The sequence below is a fragment of the Bos taurus genome, chromosome 1 (genome assembly GCF_002263795.3).
Source record: "Bos taurus isolate L1 Dominette 01449 registration number 42190680 breed Hereford chromosome 1, ARS-UCD2.0, whole genome shotgun sequence".
NCBI lineage: Eukaryota > Metazoa > Chordata > Mammalia > Artiodactyla > Bovidae > Bos > Bos taurus.
The window spans coordinates 70,959,969-70,987,498 of NC_037328.1; the positions used below are offsets into that span (position 1 = coordinate 70,959,969).

Sequence of the window (27,530 nt, forward strand, 5' to 3'; positions counted from 1 at the left end):
GGTGGTTCAGTGGCTAAGACTTTCCGCTCCCAATGCAGGGGACCTGGGTTCAATCCCTGGCCAGGGAACTAGATCCCACATGTGTCAACTAAGAGCTGGTAGAGCCAAATAAATAAATACATTAAAAAAAAAAAAAGAGTGAAGATATAGTGTATCAAGACAGTAAGGACATGGCAGTCAAATGGGTATTCAAAAAAACAAAACAAAACAAAACAATCAGTCTTTTATCTAATGATAGATTTATTTCCATTATAAGGCAGCAATTCCTTTTGCTTATTTTCCTCCTTTTGGCCTTCTGAAACAGCTATCAACTTTTTAATCTGATTCACTCATCAGAAAGAACCAACTGTGCAACTTGCCTCAGTGGAGTACGGAATTACAAGGTAAGAACTGACTGTACTTTAAATAATAACCTCTGAAGAAGCCTTCACATCTTTTGATAGCTTCATTAAAATCCTGAAGACAACAATAAAGGCAAATAAAGCTAGGAAAAAAAGGTAAACTTACCACCAAACAAAGGTTCTGGTTCCACCAGTATTTCTTGCTTTTGAGGAATTGGGGCACGAACTTCCTCTCTATTAAGAAAAAAGAATAAGTGGGAAAATATCCAAATGAAAACTGTTTTCTGCTACCTATTCTCACTGTAATTATTATGAATACATTCAAATTAACAAGTAAAATGAACAACAGACTTAGTGACTTTAAGGAACCACATTAAATTATGACAAGTGATTGTTGGGTGATTTCCAAATAGAGATCAACTGGGACAAGGTACCTGGCATAGACAGAGCAAATGGGCTTAAGGAAAGAGAACAAACATAAAAATAAAAGATACTGTGCCTTTCCTCTTAAGTTCCCTACCCTAAATTCTTAAGGAAAAAGAACACAGGAAATTTATACACACACAAAAAAAGTTCAGGAATAAATTAATGGAAAAATATGAGCTTAATAAAAGCAATATTACATCACCACTACATCAAATAGAGAATTAAAACACAGATATATTAATATAAGTTTAAACAGGCAGTTAATTTTATGCTAGTTATGATGGAGCTAAAGTAAGTAGTTGCTGTTTTGTTGTTTAGTCACTAAGTCATGTCCAACTCTTTTGTGATCCCATGGACTGTAGCCTGCCAGGTTCCTCCAACCACGGGACTTCCCGGCAAGAATACTGGAGTAGGTTGTCATTTTCTTTTCCAGGGGATCTTCCTGACCCAGGGATCAAACTGCATGTCCTGTGTTAGCAGGCGATTCTTTACCACTGAGTCACCAGGGAAGTCCAACCTAGGCAGTACTTTTGGATTATTCATTAAAGAGACACTAATAACAGGAAAAAACACGCATCTTTTAAAAGCCTATAAATTCTTCAGAGTTTACCTCCAGAGGGTTTACTAATAATCCATCTCTTCTAGTAAACAATACTCATTTAGATATGCTGTAAAAATGGTACATATCTCTTTAAATGTCATTTAGTTATTTGAGCTTTAACTCAACTACAAAACTCTGCTGATTAATGTTCATAGCACGTAGTAAGTTCCAAATTTAATATGTTCCTCTTAAATGTTAATTTAACTTAGGCCAATGTTTTTCATTCAGGTGTTTCTATAGTAATACCTGAGCTTAAGGCTCTGTTTTTGACACCTAAAAGTTGAAACATCAAAACATGCTATTTAATGAAGTATCAATACTCATTTGTCAACAAAAACTAACATACTGTAAATAAAAAAGAACTAGTCAGACAAATGGAGAAGGCAATGGCACCCCACTCCACTACTCTTGCCTGGAAAATCCCATGGACGGAGGAGCCTGGTGGGCTGCAGTCCATGGGGTTGCTGGGAGTCGGGCAAGACTGAGCGACTTCACTTTCACTTTACACTTTCATGCACTGAAGGAAATGGCAACCCACTCCAGTGTTCTTGCCTGGAGAATCCCAGGGACGGTGGAGCCTGGTGGGCTGCCGTCTCTGGGGTAGCACAGAGTCGGACACGACTGAAGCGACTTAGCAGCAGCAGTCAGACAAAGAAATCTACAATAAGCCAAATGAGTGAAGCATAAATGATAATTTAGTATTACGTTATGAACTCTTTCCTACTGGATTTCAGTCACTGCTCACAAACAGAACTGCAATACTCTGAAGAAACAGACATGTGTCTCTAAGAAGAAGCTCTATTAAATCTCTTTCACCAAAGAAGAATAGGCCATTATCTTAAGAAAAAGATATCTTAACAGACAACTTTTACCTGAATAGATCTTTCCATCATTGGTATACTTTACTTTACATTTTATGTGAAAGTGTGTGCGTGTACAGAATTATCTCAATCTAAGGCTTCCAAGGGAACATTTCATGCAAAGATGGGCTTGATAAAGGACAGAAATGGTATGGACCTAACAGAAGCAGAAGATACTAAGAAGAGATGGCAAGAATACACAGAAGAAATATCAAAAAAGATCTTCACGACCCAGATAATCATGATGGTGTGATCACTGACCTAGAGCCAGACATCCTGCAATGTGAAGTCAAGTGGGCCTTAGAAAGCATCACTAGGAACAAAGCTAGTGGAGGTGATGGAATTCCCGTGGAGCTCTTTCAAATCCTGAAAGATGATGCTGTGAAAGTGCTGCACTCAATATGCTAGCAAATTTGGAAAACTCAGCAGTGGCCACGGGACTGGAAAAGGTCAGTTTTCATTCCAATCCCAAAGAAAGGCAATGCCAAAGAATGCTCAAACTTGCACACAATTGCACTCATCTCACACGCTAGCAAAGTAATGCTCAAAATTCTCCAAACCAGGCTTCAGCAATATGTGAACCGTGAACTTCCTGATGTTCAAGCTCGTTTTAGAAAAGGCAGAAGAACCAGAGATCAAATTGCCAACATCCTCTGGATCATGGAAAAAGCAAGAGAGTTCCAGAAAAACATTTATTTCTGCTTTCTTGACTATGCCAAAGCCTTTCACTGTGTGGATCAGAATAAACTGTGGAAAATTCTGAAAGAGCTGGGAATACCAGACCACCTGACCTGCCTCTTGAGAAATTTGTATGCAGGTCAGGAAGCAACAGTTAGAACTGGACGTGGAACAACAGACTGGTTCCAAATAGGGAAAGGAGTACGTCAAGGCTGTATACTGTCACCCTCCTTATGTAACTTATATGCAGACTACATCATGAGAAACGCTGGACTAGAAGAAGCACAAGCTGGAATCAAGATTGCCAGGAGAAATATCAATAACCTCAGATAGGCAGATGATACCACCCTTATGGCAGAAATGAAGAGGAACTAAAAAGCCTCTTGATGAAAGTGAAAGTGGAGAGTGAAAAGGTTGGCTTAAAGCTCAACATTCAGAAAACGAAGATCATGGCATCCGGTCCCATCACTTCATGGCAAATAGATGGGGAAACAGTGTCAGACTTTATTTTTTGGGGCTCTAAAATCACTGCAGATGGTGACTGCAGCCATGAAATTAAAAGACACTTACCCCTTGGAAGGAAAGTTATGACCAACCTAGATAGCATATTCAAAAGCAGAGACATTACTTTGCCAACAAAGTCAAGTCTAGTCAAGGCTATGGTTTTTCCTGTGGTCATGTATGGATGTGAGAGTTGGACTGTGAAGAAGGCTGAGCGCCGAAGAATTGATGCTTTTGAACTGTGGTGTTGGAGAAGACTCTTGAGAGTCCCTTGGACTGCAAGGAGATCCAACCAGTCCATTCTGAAGGAGATCAGCCTGGGAGTTCTTTGGAAGGAATGATGCTAAAGCTGCAACTCCAGTACTTTGGCCACATCATGCGAAGAGTTGACTCATTGGAAAAGACTCTGATGCTGGGAGGGATTGGGGGCAGGAGGAGAAGGGGACGACAGAGGATGAGATGGCTGGATGGCATCACTGACTTGATGGACGTGAGTCTGGGTGAACTCCAGGAGCTGGTGATGGACAGGGAGGCCTGGCGTGCTGCGATTCATGGAGTCGCAATGAGTCGGACATGACTGAGCGACTGAACTGAAGGCTTCCTGGTAGCTCAGCCGGTAAAGAATCTGTCTGCAATGCAGGAGACCCCAGTTTGATTCCTGGGTTGGGAAGATCTCCTGGAGAAGGGATAGGCTACCCACTCCAATATTCTTGGGTGTCCCTGGTGGCTAGGCTGGTAAAGAATCCGCTTGCAATTCAGGACACCTGGGTTTGATCCCTGGGTTGGAAGATACCTGGAGAAGGAAACGGCTACCGACTCCAGTATTCTGACCTGGAGAATTCCATGGACTGCATACTCCATGGGGTCGCAAAGAGCTGGACACAACTGAGCAACTTTCACACAGAAGGCAATTTACTTACTCAAGAAACAAGTCTTAAATCTGATGAAATATATCAATTAGGGCCATGGCTTAATTAGTAGTCCTTATACAGAAAGACATATTTTAGGTTATCTATTCCAAGACTGCTGGCTACCTAATGAAATGGAAGAATGGAACAGAAGGTGAACTGTATAGAAAGAAAACCTGTTAAGAAAGTAGGCTATGGTGTTAGTCACTCAGTTGTGCCTGACTCTTTGAGACCCCATGGAGCACACCAGGCTCATCTGTTCAGGGGATTCTCCAGGCAAGAATACTGGAGTGGACTGCTATTCCCTTCTCCAGGGGATCTTTCCCACCCAGGGATCAAACCTGGGTCTCCTGCACTACAGGCAGATTCTTTACCATTTGAGCAACTGACACTGGCTTAGGAAGTAGGTGCCACTATCAAATGCTAATCAATTAGTAATACAAATAATCTAAGCCAAATTATAATGTAATTCAGTAGGAAAAGACATTCATTAATCAAAAGTATTTTTAAGTACAATTAAGAAAACATGTTTTAAACAGTGAAGACTGATATGTCAGCTATGAATACCTGTTATAAACTAAATCATATTTTCATATTGATTTCCATTAAAGATTTCAGTTATGTTGGTGGAGATTGGATTACTGAACTTGAAATAAAAAGCCAATACAGATAGGAAAAAACTTCGTAAGATACAAATAAAAAATTTTTAAGTTCACACTTTGTGGGAAAATAGTATATTACTCTAGAATCTAGAACTAGATTTAAAAAAAAAAAAGCAATCATGTCCTGGAATGTTTCTGTGGCTTTTTAAATCTAATTTAGTAAATATAAAATCCACACCTTTGGCCTATTCTATTTAAGGGGATCCCTTCTGTCTAGTATCTCATGTTGTAAACATTAAAGAGTTATAAAGGGCTATCTGTATTAAAATCTTATTTAAGGGTATTTGAAATTTTGATTCAAAAATCAACGTATTTTCCAAAGACTACTGGAATTTTGCCTAACAGATATTCATTTTAAACTCTCCTTGGTATCAAACGTAAAGGGCGGAAAACATCAACGTACTTATCATTTGTCACTATTCTCCATATATTACAGTTCTATATGCTGAAGGTGCTTCTAAAGATTAGATACCTATAGTTATTTAAGGCATAAAGGATTAGAATTTTTTTCAAAAAATTTTCATGACAATTCAAAACTTTCCTGGGACAATGTAGGAAAATCTAAAAATGGGAGATCTGACCTTTATTGGGCTCTACTTGCATATCTGCTACTTAATTGCCGCATAGCTTGGGGAAATGGCTATACTTCAGCTTCCTGTGTAAAACATGGAAAATAATACCCACCTATAGGATTCTTCTGAGGATTAAATAATAGACTTGACAATGCTCTAGAGAATTTAAAGCACATAAGTATAAAAATGTCACCTGATACATTCAGATGCTTTCAACTTTTTATTTGTTCAAAATAGAGAATTAATCTAATTGACAAAAACGTAACTGCTCAATGTTGGCAGCAGGTAGCTCCTAATAATAAATATTAAATTCATACTCTGTGTGTGGTCTGACAGTGGAGACACTTGCTGAACTGGTACTGGGCTCTTCAGCGATTCCTCCACCATCCAAAAACATAGTGACTGCCATCTCCAGATTATTGTTGCAGGCTTCAAGCATATGTTTCCCTACACTTTCACTTGCACCTGAAATAGTATAAAAACAAGAAAAAAGTTAAACAAAGACATCTTCTTACATTCAATTCACATTAGAAGACAGAATGCCCAAGGAAATTAATAGTACTTTCCCTCTTTAGAATGTTTTTTTAATTAATTTATTTTTAAGTTGAAGGATAATTGCTTTACAGAATTTTGTTGTTTTCTGTCAAACCTCAACATGAATCAGCCATAGGTATACCTATGTCCCCGCCCTCTTGAATGTGCCTCCCATCTCCCTCCCCATCCCACCCCTCTAGGTTGATACAGAGCCCCTGTTTGAGTTCCCTGAGACATACAGCAAATTCTCATTGGGTACCTATTTTACACATGGTAATGTAAGTTTCCATGTTACTCTCCCCATAAATCTCACCCTCTCCTCCCCTTTCCCGTGTCCTTAGGTCTACTCTCTCTGTTTCTCCACTGCTGCCCTGCAAATAAATTCTTTGGTACCATCTTTCTAGATTTCATATATATGCATTAGTATATGATATTCATCTTTCTCATTCTGACTTACTTCACTCTGTATAACAGGCTCCAGGTTCATCTACCTCATTAGAACTGACTCAAACAAGTTCCTTTTTATAGCTGAGTAATATTCCATTGTGTGTATGTACCACAACTTCTGTATCCATTTATCTGTCAATGGACATCTAGGTTGCTCCCATGTTCTAGCTACTATAAACTGTGCTGCAATGAACATTGATGTGTCTTTTTCAATTTTGGTTTCCTCAGCATATATGCCTAGGAGTGGGACTGCTGGGTCATATGGTGGTTCTATTCCTAGTTTTTTTAAGGAATCTCCATACCATCTTCCATAGTGGCTGTATCAATTTACATTCCCACCAACAGTGCAAGAGGGTTCCCTTTTCTCCACAGCCTTTCCAGCAGGTACTGTTTGTAGACCTTTTGATGATGGCCATTCTGACCAGGAGAATGACCATTATGGCAGAAAGCAAAGAACTAAAGAGCCTCTTGATGAAAGTGAAAGAGGAGAGTGAAAAAGTTGGCTTAAACTAAACATTCAGAAAACTAAGATCATGGCATCCTGTCTGATCACTTCAAGGCAAATAGATGGCAAATGGAAACAGTGAGAGACTTTTATTTTCTTGGGCTCCAAAATCACTGCAGATGGTGACTGCAGCCATGAAATTAAGATGCTTGCTCCTTGGAAGAAAAGCTATGACCAACCTAGATGGCATATTAAAAAGCAGAGACATTACTTTGCCAACAAAGGTCCATCTAGACAAAGCTATGGTTTTTCCAGTAGTCACGTATAGATGTGAGAGTTGGACCATAAAGAAAGCTGAGCGCCAAAGAATTGATGCTTCTGAACTGTGGTGTTGGAGAAGACTCTTGAGAGTCCCTTGGACTGCAAGGAGCTCCAACCAGTTCATCCTAAAGGAAATCAGTCCTGAATACTCATTGGAAGGACTGATGCTGAAGCTGAAACTTCAATATTTTGGCCCCTCGATGCGAAAAACTGACTCATTGGAAAAGACTCTGATGCTGAGAAAGACTGAAGGCAGGAAGAGAAGGGGACAACAGAGGATGAGATGGTAGGATGGCATCACCAACTCAATGGACATTGAGTTTGAGCAAGCTCCAGGAGTTGGTGATGGACAGGGAATCCTGGCATGCTGCAGTCCATGGGGTCGCAAAGAATCGGACACAACTAAGTGACTAATTCTGACCAGTGTGAGGTGATATCTCATTGTAGTTTTGATTTGCACTTTTCTAATAATGAGCGATACTGAGCATCTTTTCATGTGTTTGTTATTCTGAGTTGTCTTTTCACCTTGCCTACAGTTTCCTTTGTTGTGCAAAAGCTTTTAAGTTTAATCAGGTTCCACTTGTTTACTTTTGTTTTTATTTCCATTATTCTAGGAGATGGGTCACAGAGGATCTTGCTTTCTTTTTTCTTTAAATAATTATTTAATTCTACACTGTTGCCTGATTAGTGTGAAATATACAGAACTAGAAAAGAAAACAGCAACATTAAAATGTAGTCTTCATAATAAAACAAAAACTAAATAAAGCGTTTATTTGCTATCTCTTTAAATAAACCAACTATATATTCAATATTTGTTAATCAACTGAAAAATAAAATGAAACATATCCTAGAAAGTTAGAACTACTTCATTAGAAAAAATGCAGTTCAGTTAGCAATTTCTATTTCTAACAGAAAGGAAGCATTTTCGTAATAATGGGAGAGGAGATGCTACATTTTTTGTCAAAGATATAATTAAATCAAAATCTGCTACGAAATGCCAATCTTCATCATTTAAAACTGGTCCTATCACACAGTTACTCATTTATTTGTACAGTAAAGCAAACATAATCTGTTTGACGCAATGTAAATTGGTAAAGCCCTTTAAGAAATCAATTTTTAAAAAATATTTATTTACTTGGCTGCACTGGGTCTTAGTTGTGTGACATGAGATCTTTGATCTTTGTTGTGGAATGCAGAATCTTTAGTTGAAGTATACGAACTCTTAGTTGCAGCATTTGGGATCTAGTTCCCTGAACAAGGATCAAACCTGGGCCCCCTATATTGGGAGCACAGAGTCTTAGCCAGTGGGTCACCAGGGAAGTCCTAAGAAATCAATTTTATAAGATGTTATCAGCAAACATAAAAATACCTTTTACAATTTTTGACCCAGTTATTTGGACTTGTAGTCTAGATAAACCTACATAAATCTATACAAATCTAAATAATCTATATAAATCTAGTCTAAATAAATCTATATAAAATACACACATAACCATGTCTATATACATGTCCAATATAACTTCAGTTAATACCGAAAAACTGGACAACATAAATGGCTAACAGCAGTAGAATCTAAATTGTAAATCTATTTGGTGGGACATTCTGTGAGCATTAAAAAGCATCTCAGGTCACAAGGAACTATATTCAATATCCTATAATAAACCACAATGGAAAAGAAAAAAAAAAAGCATCTCAGACTTTCCATTCGAGATGATTTTCTTTCTACCTGAATTTTGTCCCTTCGAGTTTCCTCCAGCCAAGACTGATGGTGTGTTGGTTTTTTGTTTTTGATCTGATAACACCTTTTATTTTGCCATTGTTCCTGAAAGTTTCAGTGGATATTCTATTTTAAGGCTGACAGTTATTTTTTCCCAGTACACTGAAGATAGCATTCCGGTGTCTTCTGGCTTCTGCTACTGCTTGTGGGAAGTAAGCTGCCAGACTAAAGAAAAACATTTTTATAGCAATCTGTTGTTTCTCTCTAGTTGCTTTTAAGATCTTCTCTGTCTTTGGTCTTCAGTAGTTTCACTCTGATTTGCTGGGGCTGACTTTATTTATCCTTCTTATGATTCATTGAACTTCAACCATAAAGACTTATCTTTTATCAATTCTGAAAAATTCTCAGACATTTTCTTTTAAGGGTCTTAGCTGAGGCATGCATCGACCTTCTGTTGCAGTGTCCCCTGCACTGGAAGACTGATTTCTTAACCACTGGACCAGGGAAGTCCCTGCCAATTTGTCTTTGACCTGTTCACGAGCTTTTGTGTTGTGCTATAACCAGATGCATCTGACTCTTTGCAACCCCACGGACTGTAGCCCACCAGGCTCCTCTGTCCATGGGATTTTTCAGGCAATAATATTGGAGTGGGTTGCAATTTCCTTCTCCAGGGGATCTTCCTAACCCAGGGATCAAACTTGCACCTCCTGCATTGCAGGCAGATTCTTTACCATAGTGCCACCTGGGAAGCCCTCATGAACTTTTAGTTTTAATTTTTTATAACTAGAAGTTCTGGGTTTTTTCTAATCTGATTGGTCATGTTTCAGAGACCCTTACTTCATACTCTTACTTTGATCTTTTTCCTTTATTCTAATAAATTAATCAAACTTCGAGGAATTACAAAGACAAAAGATAAACTACCTGCAGTCTCTAGTGGTCACTGTCTCTTGTTTCTGCTGGCTCTTGCCCACTGTGCCATGGTTTTTTGTGCATTTTGTGATTTTTCTGAATGTGATCTCAAGTGGCTTAGAATTTTAATCTGTAGATTTATGAAGCCTGGGTTGAAGGTACACCCCTTCTCAGAGAGGATGATTTAACAGATTTTGTAAAGTACCTGAGGGTACTACCAAACAGGGGCTATTTAAAATACATTCTTGACCTGAAGTTTTATATGACCACATGGGAAATGTGACCTTGTAAGAGCCTTTGCTATAAATTCTCAGTGAAGATATCTCCTACCACTCCCCAAATGCAAAGGTTCCAGTGTCGTGAATGGAAGAGGTCTCCTTGCAGATTCTTCTCCTTAGAAGGCAACAGGCTTGTTTCCTGTGCCCTATGAGGCTATCAAAAGAGAAATTTAAAGCCGTCCAGTTTGGGCACATTCAACCAGGGTGAAAGCTTAAACCTAGCTAACATCTCATTCCCAATTTCATTTAATATTTAAGCTTCTGAATATTCTTTATTTCCTTGCCAGCCAGTGAGGCATCTTGAAAGATTTTTAAAAATAAATATTTAAGTCAAGTCTTTAACTCTTCTTACCTAGATTACTACAATAGGCTCCTAAATGATCATCATTCCATTTTCCACCTTGCTGCTGAGGTTATGTTCTAATATACAAGTGTAATTATCACACATAAATACAAACACAAATACACACAAATGGCTTAAAATTCTTTAATGGCTCTCTGACACCTACAGTATAAATTTCAAAGTCCTTATGATATGGCAAGTCCTTTGTGATCAGACCTCAGCCTATCTCTCTGGCTTTGCCTCTCCTCTTCACCATCTTACAAATTCAGTATTGCCACACCAAATTACATGCTTGGAAAGTCTTTATTCTCCTTATCTCCTCCTTCATCCAGTTCATGCACACTCAAGAATCACTGTAAGCATTACTTTTGTCAATTCCTGTGCTGAGCATTCTCTATACTACCTCCTCCCCACTCTCACCGCTGTGATACTCTACTACATATGTGGATATACTACTAAGCATTAAATGCTTGTTTACTTTCTGTTTCCTCCAGAAGAGCAGGAGCTTCTTGAATTCATTTCTGTCTTGGTATCCCCAGCCCTAGTATTGTTGTTTGCTTGCATGTTACCAACATCCAGTAGGCTTAGAACTATCTCATAGTACTTCAGCTAACCAGTTAGTACACTGGGAAAGAAGTGCCAGACTTCAATCAAAAAAGCCTTCTATATCCTTTGAATTTTTTTTTTTTCGTGGCCAAGCCAAATGTTTGCAAGATCTAAGTTCCCCAACCAGGGACTGAACCAGGGTCCTGGCAGTGAAAGCACTGGATCCTAACCACTGGACTGCCAGAGAATTCCTCTATTCTTTGAATTTTAAACCACATATATTTGTTTTAAACTTCCCTTATAAAAGTGATATGGTTACACTGTGGAAATCACTAACAGCAAGTGGGTATTTAGGAAAAATGAACTTAAGATAAAACTTCCACTTAAAGCATCACATACAAATTTTTTAAATGGTATTACCAAGGGAACATTTCATGCAAAGATGGGCTCAATAAAGGACAGAAATGGTATGGACCTAACAGAAGCAGAAGAGATTAAGAAGAGGTGGCAAGAATACACAGAAGAACTGTACAAAAAAGATCTTCACGACTCAGATAAGCACGATGGTGTGATCACTCATCTAGAGCCAGACATCCTGCAATGTGAAGTCAAGTGGGCCTTAGAAAGCATCACTACGAACAAAGCTAGTGGAGGTGATGGAATTCCCGTGGAGCTCTTTCAAATCCTGAAAGATGATGCTGTGAAAGTGCTGCACTCAATATGCCAGCAAATTTGGAAAACTCAGCAGTGGCCACAGGACTGGAAAAGGTCAGTTTTCATTCCAAACCCAAAGAAAGGCAATGCCAAAGAATGCTCAAACTACCACACAATTGCACTCATCTCACATGCTAGTAAAGTAATGCTCAAAATTCTCCAAGCCAAGCTTCAGCAGTACGTGAACCGTGAACTTCCTGATGTTCAAGCTGGTTTTACAAAAGGCAGAGGAACCAGAGATCAAATTGCCAAATTCCAACATCTGCTGGATCCAGAAAAACATCTATTTCTGCTTTATTGACTATGCCAAAGCCTTTGACTGTGTGGATCACAATAGACTGTGGAAAATTCTTCAAGAGATGGGAATACCAGACCGCCTGATCTGCCTCTTGAGAAATCTGCATGCAGGTCAGGAAGCAACAGTTAGAACTGGACATGGAACAACAGACTGGTTCCAAATAGGAAAAGGAGTACGTCAAGGCTGTATATTATCACCCTGCTTATTTAACTTATATACAGAGTACATCATAAGAAACACTGGACTGGAAGAAGCACAAGCTGGAATCAAGATTGCTGGGAGAAATATCAATAACCTCAGATATGCAGATGACACCATCCTTATGGCAAAAAGTGAAGAGGAACTAAAAAGCCTCTTGATGAAAGTGAAAGTAGAGAGTGAAAAAGTTGGTTTAAAGCTCAACATTCAGAAAACGAAGATCATGGCATCCGGTCCCATCACTTCATGGGAAATAGATGGGGAAACAGTGGAAACAGTGTCAGACTTTATTTTTTGGGGCTCCAAAATCACTGCAGATGGTGATTGCAGCCATGAAATTAAAAGATGCTTACTCCTTGGAAGGAAAGTTATGACCAACCTAGATAGCATATTCAAAAGCAGAGACATTACTTTGCCAACAAAGGTCCGTCTAGTCAAGGCTATGGTTTTTCCTGTGGTCATGTATGGATGTGAGAGTTGGACTGTGAAGGCTGAGTGCCGAATAATTGATGCTTTTGAACTGTGGTGTTGGAGAAGACTCTTGAGAGTCCTTGGACTGCAAGGAGATCCAACCAGTCCATCCTAAAGGAGATCAGCCCTGGGATTTCTTTGGAGGGAATGATGCTAAAGCTGAAACTCCAGTACTTTGGCTACCTCATGCGAAGAGTTGACTCATTGGAAAAGACTCTGATGCTGGGAGGGATTGGGGGCAGGAGGAGAAGGGGACGACAGAGGATGAGATGGCTAGATGGCATCACTGACTCAATGGACGTGAGTCTGAGTGAACTCCGGGAGTTTGTGATGGACAGGGAGGCCTAGCGTGCTGCGATTCATGGGGTTTCGAAGAGTCGGACACGACTGAGCGACTGAACTGAACTGATCTCAATATAAAGTGATAATCATAAGCTACAAAAAATCGTCAGATGATAAAGTAGCTAAAGCTCTGTCACAAAGCTGACAAATACACATCTAAGATGCTAGTTAAAAAAAAAAAAGAACTTCCCTGGTGGCCCGGACAGTAAAGAATTCACCTGCAATGCAGGAGATCTGGGTTCAAATTCTGGGTTAGGAAGATCCCCTGGGGGAGGGAATGGCTACCCACTCCAGTACTCTTGCTCAGGAAATCCCAAGGACAGAGGAGCCGGGGGCGGGGGGGTACAGTCCATGGAGTCACAAAGAGTCGGACACAACTGAGCAACTAACACTTTCCCTTTCCCTGGTGGTCCAGTGGTTAAGAATCCACCTGCCAGTGCAGGGGACACAGATTCAAGCCCTGGTCTGGAAGGATCCCACATGCCACAGAGCAACTAAGCCCTCTGTGCCATTTCCTCCAGCTGCAGATGTCTTTGTAACCAAGGCAGAGCCTTTGGTGGCACTTTATAATGCCATGTCTTTGCATGATATGGAGAGTGGTAGCAGTCACATCAGTCCCCTCATTTTTCTTGACAATATACCAAATACCCACCTGCTAAGTTGTGACCCCCCTTCCTCACTCTGAAGTAGATACAGGAACAGACACTACTTTTCCACAAGGCTTTATCACTATCCTTGTCTCTGTTAGCTCTTCTATCTTACAGCCTTTGGATACTCACTCAACTGGCCAGTTCTTACTTTTCTCAAACCAGTTCTCTCCCCTTAAATTCTTAGTCAGGCTAAACCAAAAGTTCTCAAGTTCTAAACTACATATAAAATAGATAAACAACAGGCCTTACTGTATAGCATAGGAAACTACATTCAATATCTTGTAATAAACATAATGGAAGAGAATATGAAAAAAGAATATGTATAACTGAATCACTTTGGTGTACACTAACTACACTGCAAAAATTAACTATACTTCAATAAAAAGTAATTTTTAAATAAGTTCTCAAGTTCTAATATGTACAGATTTACATTCTCACCTTTAGAAAACACTTTAAAAAATGAAATCTCAAAACAAAAACAAATTCAACTTTTTGAGGGAAAAGAGAGGCAATCAAATATTCTAGTAGACAACTGTATGTTAGACAATTAATACAAACTCCACTCCAGTCCCACTCCAATATTCTGGCCTGGAGAATTCCATGGACTGTATATGTCAGTCCATGGGGTCACAAAGAGTCAGACACGACTGAGCAACTTTCACTTTCACTGGGGGCATAAACAGCACAAATTTGATGAAAATTTTCCATATTATTACTCATAAAACCTAAGGCTTTGTTTCAGTGCTTTTCTAGTATTTTTACATTGTGTCCAGGTATACTGGGTTATGTTGTTATATTTCTCAAATGCTAGTCTAAAAGTTCAGTGTCTATTGTACTCCACCATTTTAATTTACTCATCTACAGAGCAGTTTCTGAAAATTAAAAGGTTCACATAGGTAAACTACTCTGGTTGTTTACTCTAGCAAGAGATGAATGAACTGTAACCTTTGCCTTATAAAACTAGTTTCTGAATGACATCTACTGATCTTTTTCTTTTCAGAGAATTAAGTGGCTGAAATTTGCACCATTCTGGCTCTTGTCTCTTGAGGTACTCACCACATTGCACTAAAGCACCACAAAAAGTACAGAGAACATGCTGATGGGGAACTGAAACTCTCTTCTACTATAACAGCAACCAATACTGGCTGCTTTCACTCCTTTTCAAATTTTTTCATAAGGAAATTCAGCTTAAAAATGATCACTGCTGGGAATTCCCTGGCAGTCCAGTGGCTAGGACTCAGCCCTTTCAATACTGGGGCCAGGGTTCAATCCCTCGTCAGGGAACTGAGGTCCCACAAGCTTCTCGGCATAGCAAAACATAAACAAACAAAAATGACCATTGCATTCAAATGGTTGTTGTCAACCAACCTTCTCATCACTCTTCAACTATCTGAATTTCAATACCCCTGTTATGGGAACCATTTAGAGAACCTGTGAGTTCTGAAGTAAAATAGAAGACACCATGAAAATCAGGAGCTTTAAAACCAATCCTCAGGCAAGCTGGCCCATCAAAATATGGGCTGCCTATCCCAAAAGTCTTTTCCTAAATGCCTAAGAAATTTTTTCACTTTATGATGTTGCCTAAAATGCTACCACTTAAGGTATTAATTTGGGTAAACAAACACCCTTTTTGAAAGTATAAACACTTAACTGAAGAGTTAAGGATGTATCAATTATTTGTGGAAACAGTAACAGATTTTATTTTCTTAGACTCCAAAATCACTGCACTTGATGACTGCAGCCATAAAACTAAAAGATGCTTGCTCCTTGGAAGGAAAGCTATGACAAACCTGGACAGAGTATTAAAAAGCAGAGACATCACTTAGTCGACAAAAATCCATATAGTCAAAGCTATGGTTTTTCCAATAGCTGTGTACAGATGTGAGAGTTGGACCATAAAGAAGGCTGAGCACCAAAGAACTGATGCTTTCGAATTGTTTCTGGAAAAGACTCTTGAAAGTCTTGAAAGACTGCAAGGAGATCAAACTAGTCAATCCTAAAGGAAATCAGTCCTGAATATTCATTGGAAGGACTGATGCTGAAGCTCCAATACTCTTGCCACCTGATGTGAAGGATTAATTTGTTGGAAAAGACTCTGATGCTGGGAAAGATTGAGGGAAGAAGCAGGTGACAGAGGTTGAGATGGCTGGATAGCATCATCGACCCAAGGGACATGAGTTTGAGCAAACTCCAGGAGATAATGAAGGACATAGAATCCTGACACACTGCAGTCCACGGGGTTGCACAGAGTCGGACATGACTCAGCGAGTGAACAACAACCATTATTTTAGAATGTGGGTTAATTCAATCATGATGAAAAAAAGTAAAAGTGTTAGTCACTCAGTTGTGTCCAAGACTTGTGTCTTGTGACCCCAAGACTCTGGGCTTCCCTGGTGGCTCAGATGGTTAAAAAAAAAAAAAAAATCTGCCTGCAATGCGGGAGACCCAGGTTCAATTCCTGGGTTGGAAAGATCCCCTGAAGGAAATAGCAACCCACTCTAGTACTCTTGCCTGGAAAATCTCATGGACAGAGGAGCCTAATGGGCTGCAGTCCATGGGGTCACAAAGAGTCGGACACGACTAAGCGACTTCACTTTCTTTGCAACCCCATGGACTGTAGCCCACTAGGCTCCTCTGTCCACGGAATCCTCCAGGCAAGAATACTGGAGTGGGTAGCCATTCCCTTTTTCAGCAACTATTCCCTACTCAGGGATCAAACCCAGGTCTCCTGCATTGCAAGCAGATTCTTTACCACCTGAGCCACTAGCTGCTGCTAAGTCACTTCAGTCGTGTCCGACTCTGTGCGACCCCAGAGACGGCAGCTCACCAGGCTTCCCCGTCCCTGGGATTCTCCAGGCAAGAACACTGGAGTGGGTTGCCATTTCCTTCTCTAATGCATGAAAGTGAAAAGTGAAAGTGAAGTCGCTCAGTCGTGTCCGACTCTTAGCGACCCCATGGACTACAGCCCACCAGGCTCCTCTGTCCATGGGATTTTCCAGGCAAGAGTACTGGAGTGGGTTGCTGTTGCCTTCTCCAAAGCCCCTAAAACCCACTTCCACCTGACATCCAGTAACAATAAACTGAGAATTTAGATAAGGTAGGGGAGTTAGTTCAGGAAAACAGGGATGTCAGTGGCTTTAGCATCCCCAGTGCCTTTGGAGGGAAAAGACAAGAAAGGCCTACATGAAATGCCACATGGTTGGTGGTGGGGAGGAGTAACTCAGGGCATCAAAAAGATACAGAGCTCCTGGGGATAGCACACCAAACAGTTCAAAAGAAAGTATCAAAATTATTGTTCTGGCCAGTCCTGTACCCCAAAATGAAGAGAAAACATTCACATTTCCTTCTGTTCTCAGGCCGGGGAGTATAACAGAGCCATTAAGAGCCTGGATACTATCAGATAAACCTGAATTTGAATCCTGGTTCTGTCATTCACTAGTTGTGTAACTTTGAGCTAGTCATTAATTTCTCCAGCCTTCAGTTTTGTCAGTTACAAAATGCAGATATTACCAATTTCATGAAGTCCTTGTGTGGATTAAGAAAATGCACATTAAAGAATGTGGCACAGCTCCTTATTGGAAAATAGTGGCTGTTACTAAAAATAGATTGTCTCAAGTTATATGATGTGTGCTGTGTGCTTAGTCACTCAGTTGTGTCCGACACTCTGTGACCCCACAGACTGTAGCCCGCCAGGCTCCTCTGTCCATGGGATTCTCCAGGCAAGAATACTGGAGTGGATTGCCATGCCCTCCTCCAGGGGATCTTCCCAACCCAGGGATCGAACCCAGGTCTCCTGCATTGCAAGCGAATTCTTTACCATCTGAGTCACCAGTCAAGCTATACATCAATGAAATAAAATGAAAGATTCTGGAAGTATGAGGCATGAATATTTATTTATAGCTATGGAGAACCACATTACATCAGAGAGTAAATAGGCAGAGTAAGACATTTCACTGTTTTCTTTCCCTCGTTCATCTGCTGCTATGAACATATGTTTCATTCATGTTAAACATTCATTTTTTTTAAAAGCAGTATAATAAGGGAAGTAAAAACATTACTCTAAAAAAGTGAATGCTATGGATAAAGAATAAAATACACAAAAGGGATCTGCTCTGAAAAAAATCTGTAACAGCTAGACAGCATACCAGTGTGACTGAGGAGAAGCATTAAGAGCTGATGCAGGGAGTTTCCTAGCAGTCCAGCGGTTAAGACTTGGGGCTTTCACTGCCCTGAGCCTGGGTTCAATCCCTGGTAGGGAAACTAAGATCCCACAAGCCAGTTGTGGCCCAAAAAAAAGAGCTGATATAGAGATAGAGGAAACTGTAATAAAAGTTTAAGTGAGCATTCCATAGATCTATTGAATTATAGATTAAAATAGAATTTATTAAAAGGGATTATACCAGGAATGACTTGAAGACACTAAAGCTATAATAAAGGAATAATAACTGTGACAGTTGGGGACATAAAGTGTCAACATTCAGGGCTCGGAACTGCTGTTCCTATCTGTAATCCTCACTTGACCATTTAGTGCTAGAATCTAGGCAGCATATCCTAGAGAGGGCCCTATTGTAAACCTGTTGACAATTTGACAGGATAACTTCCAACACTGGAGCTTGTCAGGATGACCTAAGAGCTTTCCCCAAGAAAGGGTCTCTACCTATTTGATTTTTTCAAAAAGAAGCACATGCTAAATCCTGGCATGACTGAAGAAGGCAGTATTAGAGAGGGACTCGGAGAAGGCAATGGCAACCCACTCCAGTACTCTTGCCTGGAGAATCCCATGGATGGAGGAGCCTGGTAGGCTGCAGTCCATGGGGTTGCTAGAGTTGGACACGACTGAGCGACTTCACTTTCACTTTTCACTTTCATGCACTGGAGAAGGAAATGGCAACCCACTCCAGTGTTCTTGCCTGGAGAATCCCAGGGACGGGGGAGCCTGGTGGGCTGCCGTCTATGGGGTCCCACAGAGTCGGACACGACTGAAGCGACTTAGCAGCAGCAGCAGCAGCAAGAAGCAAAGTACACAATTCACTTTTTTAAAAAAAGCCGTATTATCTGAGCCATCTGTGCTTGTCTAATCAGGCATTCTAAGTTTTATCACTTGCTGTGTCACGAAGTGTATCCTTTTAGAAACAAAAGATAACTGAAGGATAATTAAAGGTTCTAGTGGTTCTTAATATCAGGAAGTACCAGAGGCATTTAGAAATGTGAGATACCATAATGTTTCATGAGTAGGGGGTTGGGCGTACTGCTGGCATTTAACAGAGAAGCCAGGTGTGCCTCAGAAGATTGGACAATGTCCCTCCTCCCCTAAAGACTGCTCACACCTTCATTTCAGAATTTTGGCCTCCAGAACTGCAAGAGTAACTATGCTAAGCAATGTAGTTTGTATTAATGTGTTGTAGCAGCCCCAGGACACTAATAAAAGTGCTAAATCTTCTGCAATGAATAGAACAGACCTATAGGACAAAACATTGTTCTAGCCGAAATGCCAAAAATACTTCCACTTAGCTAAACAGTGGAACAGAAAGTTAACTGAGAGGACAGAGGAAAAGTGAGGAGGACTAAATGATATAGAGGAAAGGAACAGCAATAAAACATATTTAATCAAGTTACAAGTTTTATGTATATACTTAGAGGTAGTAACAATTTTTGGTGAGTCAGCAGTAAAAAAAATTTGAACTTCTAATTACACTCAGAATGAAGACCAAATCTTTTTTAAAAGGGGAAGGGGGGACCTTTAAAAGAAGCTTGCAGCGTCTTCCTGGTGGTCCAGCCGTTAAGACTCTGCCCTTCCACTGCAGGGAGCGTGGGTTCAATCCCTGGTTGGGAAACTAAGATGCCCTATATTGTGGCAAAAAAACAAAAACAACGACAAAGAAGCTTGCAGATTCAAACTATCTATAAAGCTGTTCTGGGCTTAGTTTGAGGTCTCAATATTATAGGTAGCAGCAGGACAGCTTAATCCTGCTGTGTCTTAGTTTGTTCAGGCTGCTGTAACAAAAATATCATAGATCGGGTAGCTTAAACAACATACATTTATTTCCCACAGTTCTGGAGGCTGGGAAGTCAAAGGGCAGCCTCCAGCAGATTTGGTGTGTAGTGCAGGCCCTCCTCCTGGTTGGTAAGACAGTTCCGCTCTCAGTGTGTACCTGCATGGTGGAAGGGGCCAGACACTCTCTGGGTCTCTATTTTAAGGACACCAGTGGTGATGGTTTAGTTGCTAAGTCATGTCCGACTCTCTGTGACCCCATGGACTATAGGGCTCCTCTGTCCATGGCATTTTCCAGGCAAGAATGCTGGAGTGGGTTGTCATTTCCTTCTCTGTTAAGGACTAGTCCCGTTCATAAGGACCCCACCTTCATGAACTAACCACTTTCCAAAGGCCCCACCTCCTAATACCACGACACTGGGCAAGGGGGTAATCAGGATTTCAAAATACGAATTTTGAGAAGGACACAAAAATTCAGTCTGTAAAACCCAGTAATCATATCTATAGCAGGAATCTCACTTTACTGTTTCTTACCACTTGCACTCTTTTTACCTATCCATTACCTTTTCCATATGCTTTAGCTTGCTAATGGCACCAAAGGGCATCAACCCAGCTTTGGCACACAATTTATCAGTGGCCATCTCCTTGTTGCTTGCTGCCTCTTAGTTCACACTTTCCCTATTAACGACATAATGTAAGAAAGAGCACCAAACCTATAATGTAGTCTATGTCTCTACCACAGCTGGAAGGATCAAGAGACATTCCAAACTTTAGTAGTCCCTTATACCTATTCTCTACACTATTCTTAATGCCCAAATAGTCTCTTCAGTATTATCAAGGAACCTAAGTATAGCAGTCACAGAGACTTTTTTTTTAAAGGAAAAAAAAAAAAAAAAAACCCCTCTATAGACCTTTTCTTTCCCAAAGGGTTAGAGCACAGAAATAACAGGGACACAAATTGATTACTTTTTGGTTCTACATTTCCCCTAGAAATGATAACAAAGTAAGCCAGACAATCTACCAAGGAAATGAGAGTCAGTGATAGTTGCAAGAAGTAAAATGCAAGTTCAACCTCCTCATCAGTTTCCCATCCAGGAGTTTTTAAGCATTGAGGAATAGAAAATATTTTTTTTAATTTTATATACAGTAACTATGGAGAACAGTATGGAGGTTCCTTAAAAACAGAACTACCATATGATACAGCAGTTCCACTCTTGGGCATATATCCAGAGAAAAAGATAATCCGAAAGGATATACGTTCACTACAGTGCTGTTTATAGGAGCCAAGACACGGAAGCAACCTAAATATCCACTGACAGAGCAATGGATAAAGATATGTCACAAACACACACAAAAACATACAATGGAATATTACTCAGCAATAAAAAAGAATGAAATAATGCCATTTGCAGCAACATGGATGGACCTAGAGATTATCACACTAAGTGAAGTTAAGTCGGGCAGAGAAAGACAAATATCATCAAGTATCATTCAGCTGTAGAATCTAATTATTTTTTTAAAAACAATACAAAGGAACATATTTACAAAATAGAAACAGATACAGGAAACAAACTTATGGTTACCAAAGCGGAAACGCGGGTTGCGGGGGAGCGGGGAATAAATCAGGAGCTTGGGATAAACATATACACACTACTATACATAAGACAGATAACCAACAAGGGCCTACTGTATAGCACAGGGAACTCTTTACTCAATATTCTGTGATAACCAGTATGAGAAAAGAATCTAAAAAAGAATGAATATAGGGACTTCCCTGGTGGTTAATAATACACCTTACAATGCAGGGGACATGGAAACTTTCATAGCAATCTGATTAATTTTATGTCTTTTGTCTCTAATAAAATAAAGTTGGGCTTGAAATATGTTTGGATGGCAAACTATCATATGAAAAAATAATATTATTAGTCACTAAGGAAATGCAAATTAAAACCACAATGCCATACAATAACACATCTATTAAAATAGTTATAGAAAATTAAAAATACCAGAAGGGCAGCTGGAAGTCTTATACACTGCTGACAGGAACGTAAAATGGTTAAGACTCAGGAAAACAATATGGTAATTCCTTAAAATTACACACCTATTGTAGAATCCCACTCCTAGTTATTTATCTAAAGGAAATGAAAACTTACATTCATACACTGTACACTAACATTTTTAGCAGCTTTATTTATATAATCTCCCAAACAAGAAACAATTATCCATTCATTTCATCACTGCATAAACAAATTGCAGTATATCCATACAATGGCATATTATTCACAATAAAAAGGAACCACTCATACCACAATGACATGAATGAGTCTCAAATGCAGTATCCTAAGTAAAAGAAGCCAGACTCAAAAGAAACCTGACCACACATGGTGCTTCTATTTATATCAGGGGTCCCCAGTCTCCAGGCCACAGGCATGAGATTAGAAATATGTACACAATCAATGTAACATGCTTGAATCATCCCCAAACCATCTCCTACTCCCCAAGTCTGTGCAAAAATTGACTTCCACAAAACCAGTCCCTGGTGCTAAAAAAAAAGTTGGGGACTGCTCATTTATATGACGTTCTGGAAAAGAAGACTATAGGCAAAAACATTAGGTTACAGGTAAGAAGAGGGGCTGACTACAAATGGGCAGGAGGAAATTCCTGAGGCTAGAACTGTCCTACATCTTGACTGTGGCTTTACGACTGTATGCACTTCTAAAAACGTTATACACTAAAAACATTAAATTTTACTGTATGCAAATTATATCTTTTTAAAAAAACATCATTTAGGCTTATATTTTGTATGTGTTCTTTTTATTTCAATTTTTAAGCAATTAATTTTTGTTGTAGTTTTACAAAAGTATTGGTCAATGGGGAGCCCCCTGGCAGTCCAGTGGTTAAGACGCCACACTTTCACTGCTGAGGGCCTGGGTTTGATCCCTGGTCAGGGAACTGAGATCCCACAAGCCGAATGTGGCATGGCCAAAGAAATACATTGTTTAATAAAGATTGTTTTTAAAGGGAGGAGGGGATTCTTCCTACAAATAAGTTTGAGACACACTGACCTAGACATATAACCTTAAATCATTTTACTTCTCTGGGCCTTCAATTCCTCATTTTAACTCAGAAATGGGTCAGTATGGTTACGAAGATGTCTTCCAGCCCTAACCAAGAAAAATCTATAATTTCTAGTTTCCTAAAGTGCCTACATACTATCTGAGGTATTACCCTACTCCTGATGTTTGAAATACCACCACACAGTCTCCTGGTTTTCCTCCTACATCTTTAGTTTCTTCCAGTCTTTGCACTTTCTTCTTTACTATATGTTTGATGTGCTTCTTCAGCTTTATAGCCTGTGATAGTCTCACACGACACTCTCCCTACAAGATGCCATCCACTTTTTATAGCTTCAGTTGCCATCAACATGACTCATTAGATGTCACTCTTCTTTCTGGATCCAAATATTCATTTCCTTACTGAACAGCCCCATTTGGAAGTCCCAGAGACAGCAACTTACCTAAATCTGAACTAAACATCTCCCTAAACCTCTTCTACTATTCTGTATCTTCACAAATTGTACTAGATATGCTTAGATGTCGAAAACAGAATCCTAAACTTCATTCTGACTCCTCTGACTTCTTTCCTTATCTAATTTCAGGACATCAGTATCTTCAATTATTTTAACAGTGTTCTACTTATCTCTATGCCTAACCTCTTTTCCACTATAGCCAAGCAGCTCTTTTGAAAAAACCCAAATCTGATTGTGTCACTCCCTTAATTAAAACTTTTCACTAACTTCCCACAACATTTTGAATAAAGCCAAGATTTCTTAACATGAGTTGTAAGGCCCTACCTAACCTGGTACCCTCTTACCTCTTCAACCCCATTTACTGCATCTCCCAGGAGCTATGCTTCTTCACTGGGAATTCTCATCAATTCCCTCAACCTATTGTCTCTCTTTTCCTATTTCTATATGTATATCTGTGCCCCTCTCTCTGCACATGTTTATCTCTCCTCCAGGTTTTAGCTAAGAAATTATTTCTTCTAGGAAGCCTTTCTTGATCTCCTTCCTTTGTGCTACCTTAACTGCTCCTTACCATGATTCCAATGTATTACAATACCTATTTATGTGTCTGTATTCCCATTAACCTTTAAGCTTTATTCAGGACAGCCTTACCACGTCTTATTCATGGTAGTATCCCCAAGACCTGAACCATGCCTGGCACTTGGTAGCCTATTAATAAACATTGAGTTTACTAGTAAGAGTCTATTGACAACTCAACAAAATACATTCCCTCCCTAAATTTCTACTCAAACTTCATTAACATTCTTTGAAATAGTTCTTAAAATTCCAAAGGGTTTTCTTTTAATATCTAGGACACTGGCAACCACCTTTCTTCAGAGAACTTAAATACTAACCAAGAAAAATATATTGTACAGAATATGAATGGAAATGGACCACAAATCCAATACGAGAGTTTCTAATTTCTTTAACAAATATGGATTCATTCAACAATTTTAAAGAAAGAGTAAAGTGGTTCTATAATTTCCTAAGGTTGGTGAACGCCTACTATACAGCAAGCCTTATGAAAGAATGCTATACTAGCAACCACCCGTATTCTTCTAAGCCTCACTTTCTATTCCCTCACATTTCAGTCTTACTTTCTGATTATTTATTTTTACCCACTGTATAGCATCTATGTATCCTTCATCTCATGATTTATTCTAGTTACATCTATGCATTCTGTATATGTATGGCTGGATCTCAGCCCAAGTTGGTGTTAATGGGATACTGCCATGATTCAAAAACATTTTCAAAAATTGTTCTTTTGGAATTACCTTCAGATCCAGTGACACACTTTTTCCTCAGGTTTTGAGAATTGATATAACTTCTGAAAGTAGTCAGCAGTCATTCAAAGCCATGTATGAGAATATTAAGGGAGATCAAACTGAGCAATACTACAAAATGTGGTAGACTATAAAATAAGTGGATGGTTTTCTATGTAGCCTGAAATAATACAAATGGCAACAATAGTAAAGGTACAAAACTGCTCAGTGTGATCACTTTGAAGACCATCATTTCCCTGGCTATTTGCTTATATAAAACAGTTTAATAATAGGAAAAATGTTTATGATGTAATGTTAATCAAGTTTCAGGATTCTAAATTATATATATTTTGATCCACGATGTAAGAATAATTTTAAAGTAATTTAAGAAATAAAATAAATATGTAAATAGAACTGGAAGATAATATGTAAAATAAATAATATTGCTATTGTGAGAATGGGTTTTTTTTTTCAAAATTAGTTCATGTTAGATGTCTTTTTAGTACTTTTTAAAAGTCAGAGTCACTATTTCATACTCACATATCATAGGGAGAAATTTGTTCTATTTAGTGAGAAATAAAACTTAAAATTCTTCCAATTTTCTCTTCTACTTCTAAATGCCACAGAAGAGGTTAACTCACATTTTTGAAAATGCATTGCTTTTATCAAAATGTTGGGCTTCCAAGTAAGTAAAATCTTTCTGAAATAGAGTATAAGTTCTTAAGGTCAGTTTCATTCATCTAGCAATAATAAATTTCAAATACCTTTTTGTCATGAATATTACAATCTAAAATGTATGTGGACAGATCCCACCAATTTTAAGATATATGACTAAAGGGGTCAATTATGTGTTTCTAATAATTAATTACAATCTTGTAAAAAATTGTTATTGGAAATCCATAATACATTAAGAACAATCTAAGGTATTTTCCCTTTTGCAGACTTCCATATACCACTGTCTACTGAGGGTCTCCAACTTGATTCAGTAGAAAGGCCTGTGACCAGGAAAGGAGCCATGAAGACTAGCAGACAGAAACAGAATTAAAACAATTATGTGAGTCACTTCATCTCACCACATTTGGGTTTTGTCTACACCTACCAAAAATGCTGCATTAAAAAAATAATGTAAGTCTAACACAATCTGAATTCCTAAAGTGGTAGTTAGCAGTTAGCCAAAAAACTGGAATTAAATAGGTGGCATCTTAAACCATCTCTAGAAAATCTAAAGAAATGATATCTGATTCACTACAAAGATTTTTCTGTATAAACATAATGTATTATATACACAATAATTTTTTAATTTTCCCAATAATGACCTGCTTACACACTGGGAAATGCATTGTATCTCTAATACTCCAAACACAATTTTAAAATATTAAGAAAAGTTATCAATCCATTCTTCATCCTAATTTTGTTACAAATTTTATTTTATCAACTTTGACCTGATGTTTCATGCCCACAAGCTAGACAATGCATCGAACATCTAGTCATCCTTGGAAAGTAAAAAATAAAACTAGCCTTAACCATCCATGAAACGGCAGCTCGCAAACAACCGGCAGTGGTTAAAATATAAAATTTCACTTAACCAGCCTGCACATCAAACCCTGGATACCCTAAAAGTGGCAATGTTCCCTGCATCTAACAAACTACCAGATAAAGTATAGATCTGCTAACATTCCGACCTCCTTCCAAAAGGACAAACTAGAACGGCAAAATTACACTCAGGCACATGGAGTACTCTTCTCTCAAATCACTCCACAGAGAACTTCATCATTTGCTCCGCCCTCTAATAACTCATGCAAAAAAAGTTCAGCACCATCAGAAAGAACAAGACACAGAGAATTCATAGAATGGCTTAGGGCCTTTCCTCCAGGCAGTAAGAGGATCTGCGTGTGCCCTTCGCAGGGGTCCAAACGAAAAGAAAAACCGAGGATTTAGGGGATAGTGACATCCAAAAACCGATTTTGTCTCACAGAAGTTTTTGCCGTCATTCCTATTTTATCAGCAAGGAGGCCTGGGCGCCATCGTTTCAGTCTTTATTATTTTATTATGGGGAGGTGGGAAACGCCACCAAGGATTCCTTCAGGTCTTTCCAATTAAGGTTGGGGGGGTTCCCCCTCATTCTTTTCTTAAAACCTCAGTCTGGAGGGTACTCCTCAGCACCTCCGGCTTTCTGGCGGCCTATCCCCCGAGATCGGTAAAGGCGCTGCCGAACCCTCCAGCCTCGCCGTTAAGGCGGGAGGGCCCGAACACGCCAGGGCCACAGCGATGGCTCCGAGGGGCCCAGAAAGGGGAAGGGCAGGCCAGGGACGGGTGAAGAATGACCTGGCCGTGGAAAAAAGGGAAAAAGAGGTAAGGGGATGCGCTGCACCCCAAGGCTGCACAGAGAAGAGGAGATGATGATGAAGGAGGAGGGCGGTGGCCCGGGTGCGGCCCCCCACCTCTCCCGCCCCCAGGTCCCCGGGCCGGCGGGGGCGGATAGGCTCGGCCCATTCCCTGAGTATAGGCTGAAAGGGGGTGGGGAGATCTCCCTCCACACTGCGAGAAGACCGAGAATGAAGGTACGGGGTGCACGGGGATGGGGGGTGTCTCCCGCCTGAACCCGGAGACCCGACGCCGTCGTCGCTTCTTCCTCAGGAGGGAGGACGGGAGCTGTGGGTAAAGCCCGAGGGAAGAATGCATGCAGGTAAAGAGAAGCCCAGGGCACACCGGCCGCCCGCTCCAGACCCCACTCTCCACCTTCCGGTAACCGCGTCTCTTACCGGTGATGGCGGTGAACTGCTGAATTAACCCCTTCAGCGCCGACGACGCCGCGGAGCCCCCGTGGGCAGCCATCTTACCGCCGCCGCCGCTGCCGCCGAACAACAACACAGACACACACGGAACGCCCTCCCCCAACTCGCCTCACGGCTTGCGCAGGCTCATTGACCACCCCAAGCTCCGCCCCCG

General features: G+C 39.9%; 1 protein-coding gene across 2 annotated transcripts in view; it reads right to left on the reverse strand.

Moving 5' to 3' along the window:
- The window catches only part of UBXN7 (UBX domain protein 7), a 60,044-nt gene extending 32,597 nt beyond the window's left edge, over window positions 1-27,447 (reverse strand). Inside the window, exons 1-3 of one of the 2 annotated variants that reach the window (XM_024991209.2) lie at window positions 27,344-27,425; window positions 5,867-6,014; window positions 508-575 (exon numbers count right to left, since the gene is read on the reverse strand). In XM_024991209.2, the coding sequence (XP_024846977.1) occupies window positions 508-575; window positions 5,867-6,014; window positions 27,344-27,416 (289 nt within the window). In that variant the 5' untranslated portion in view covers window positions 27,417-27,425. Of the gene's footprint in view, window positions 1-507; window positions 576-5,866; window positions 6,015-27,343 lie in introns of both variants that reach the window. The other variant, NM_001206764.2, reaches the window with a different exon arrangement.
- Between the last annotated feature and the right edge of the window lie 83 nt (window positions 27,448-27,530).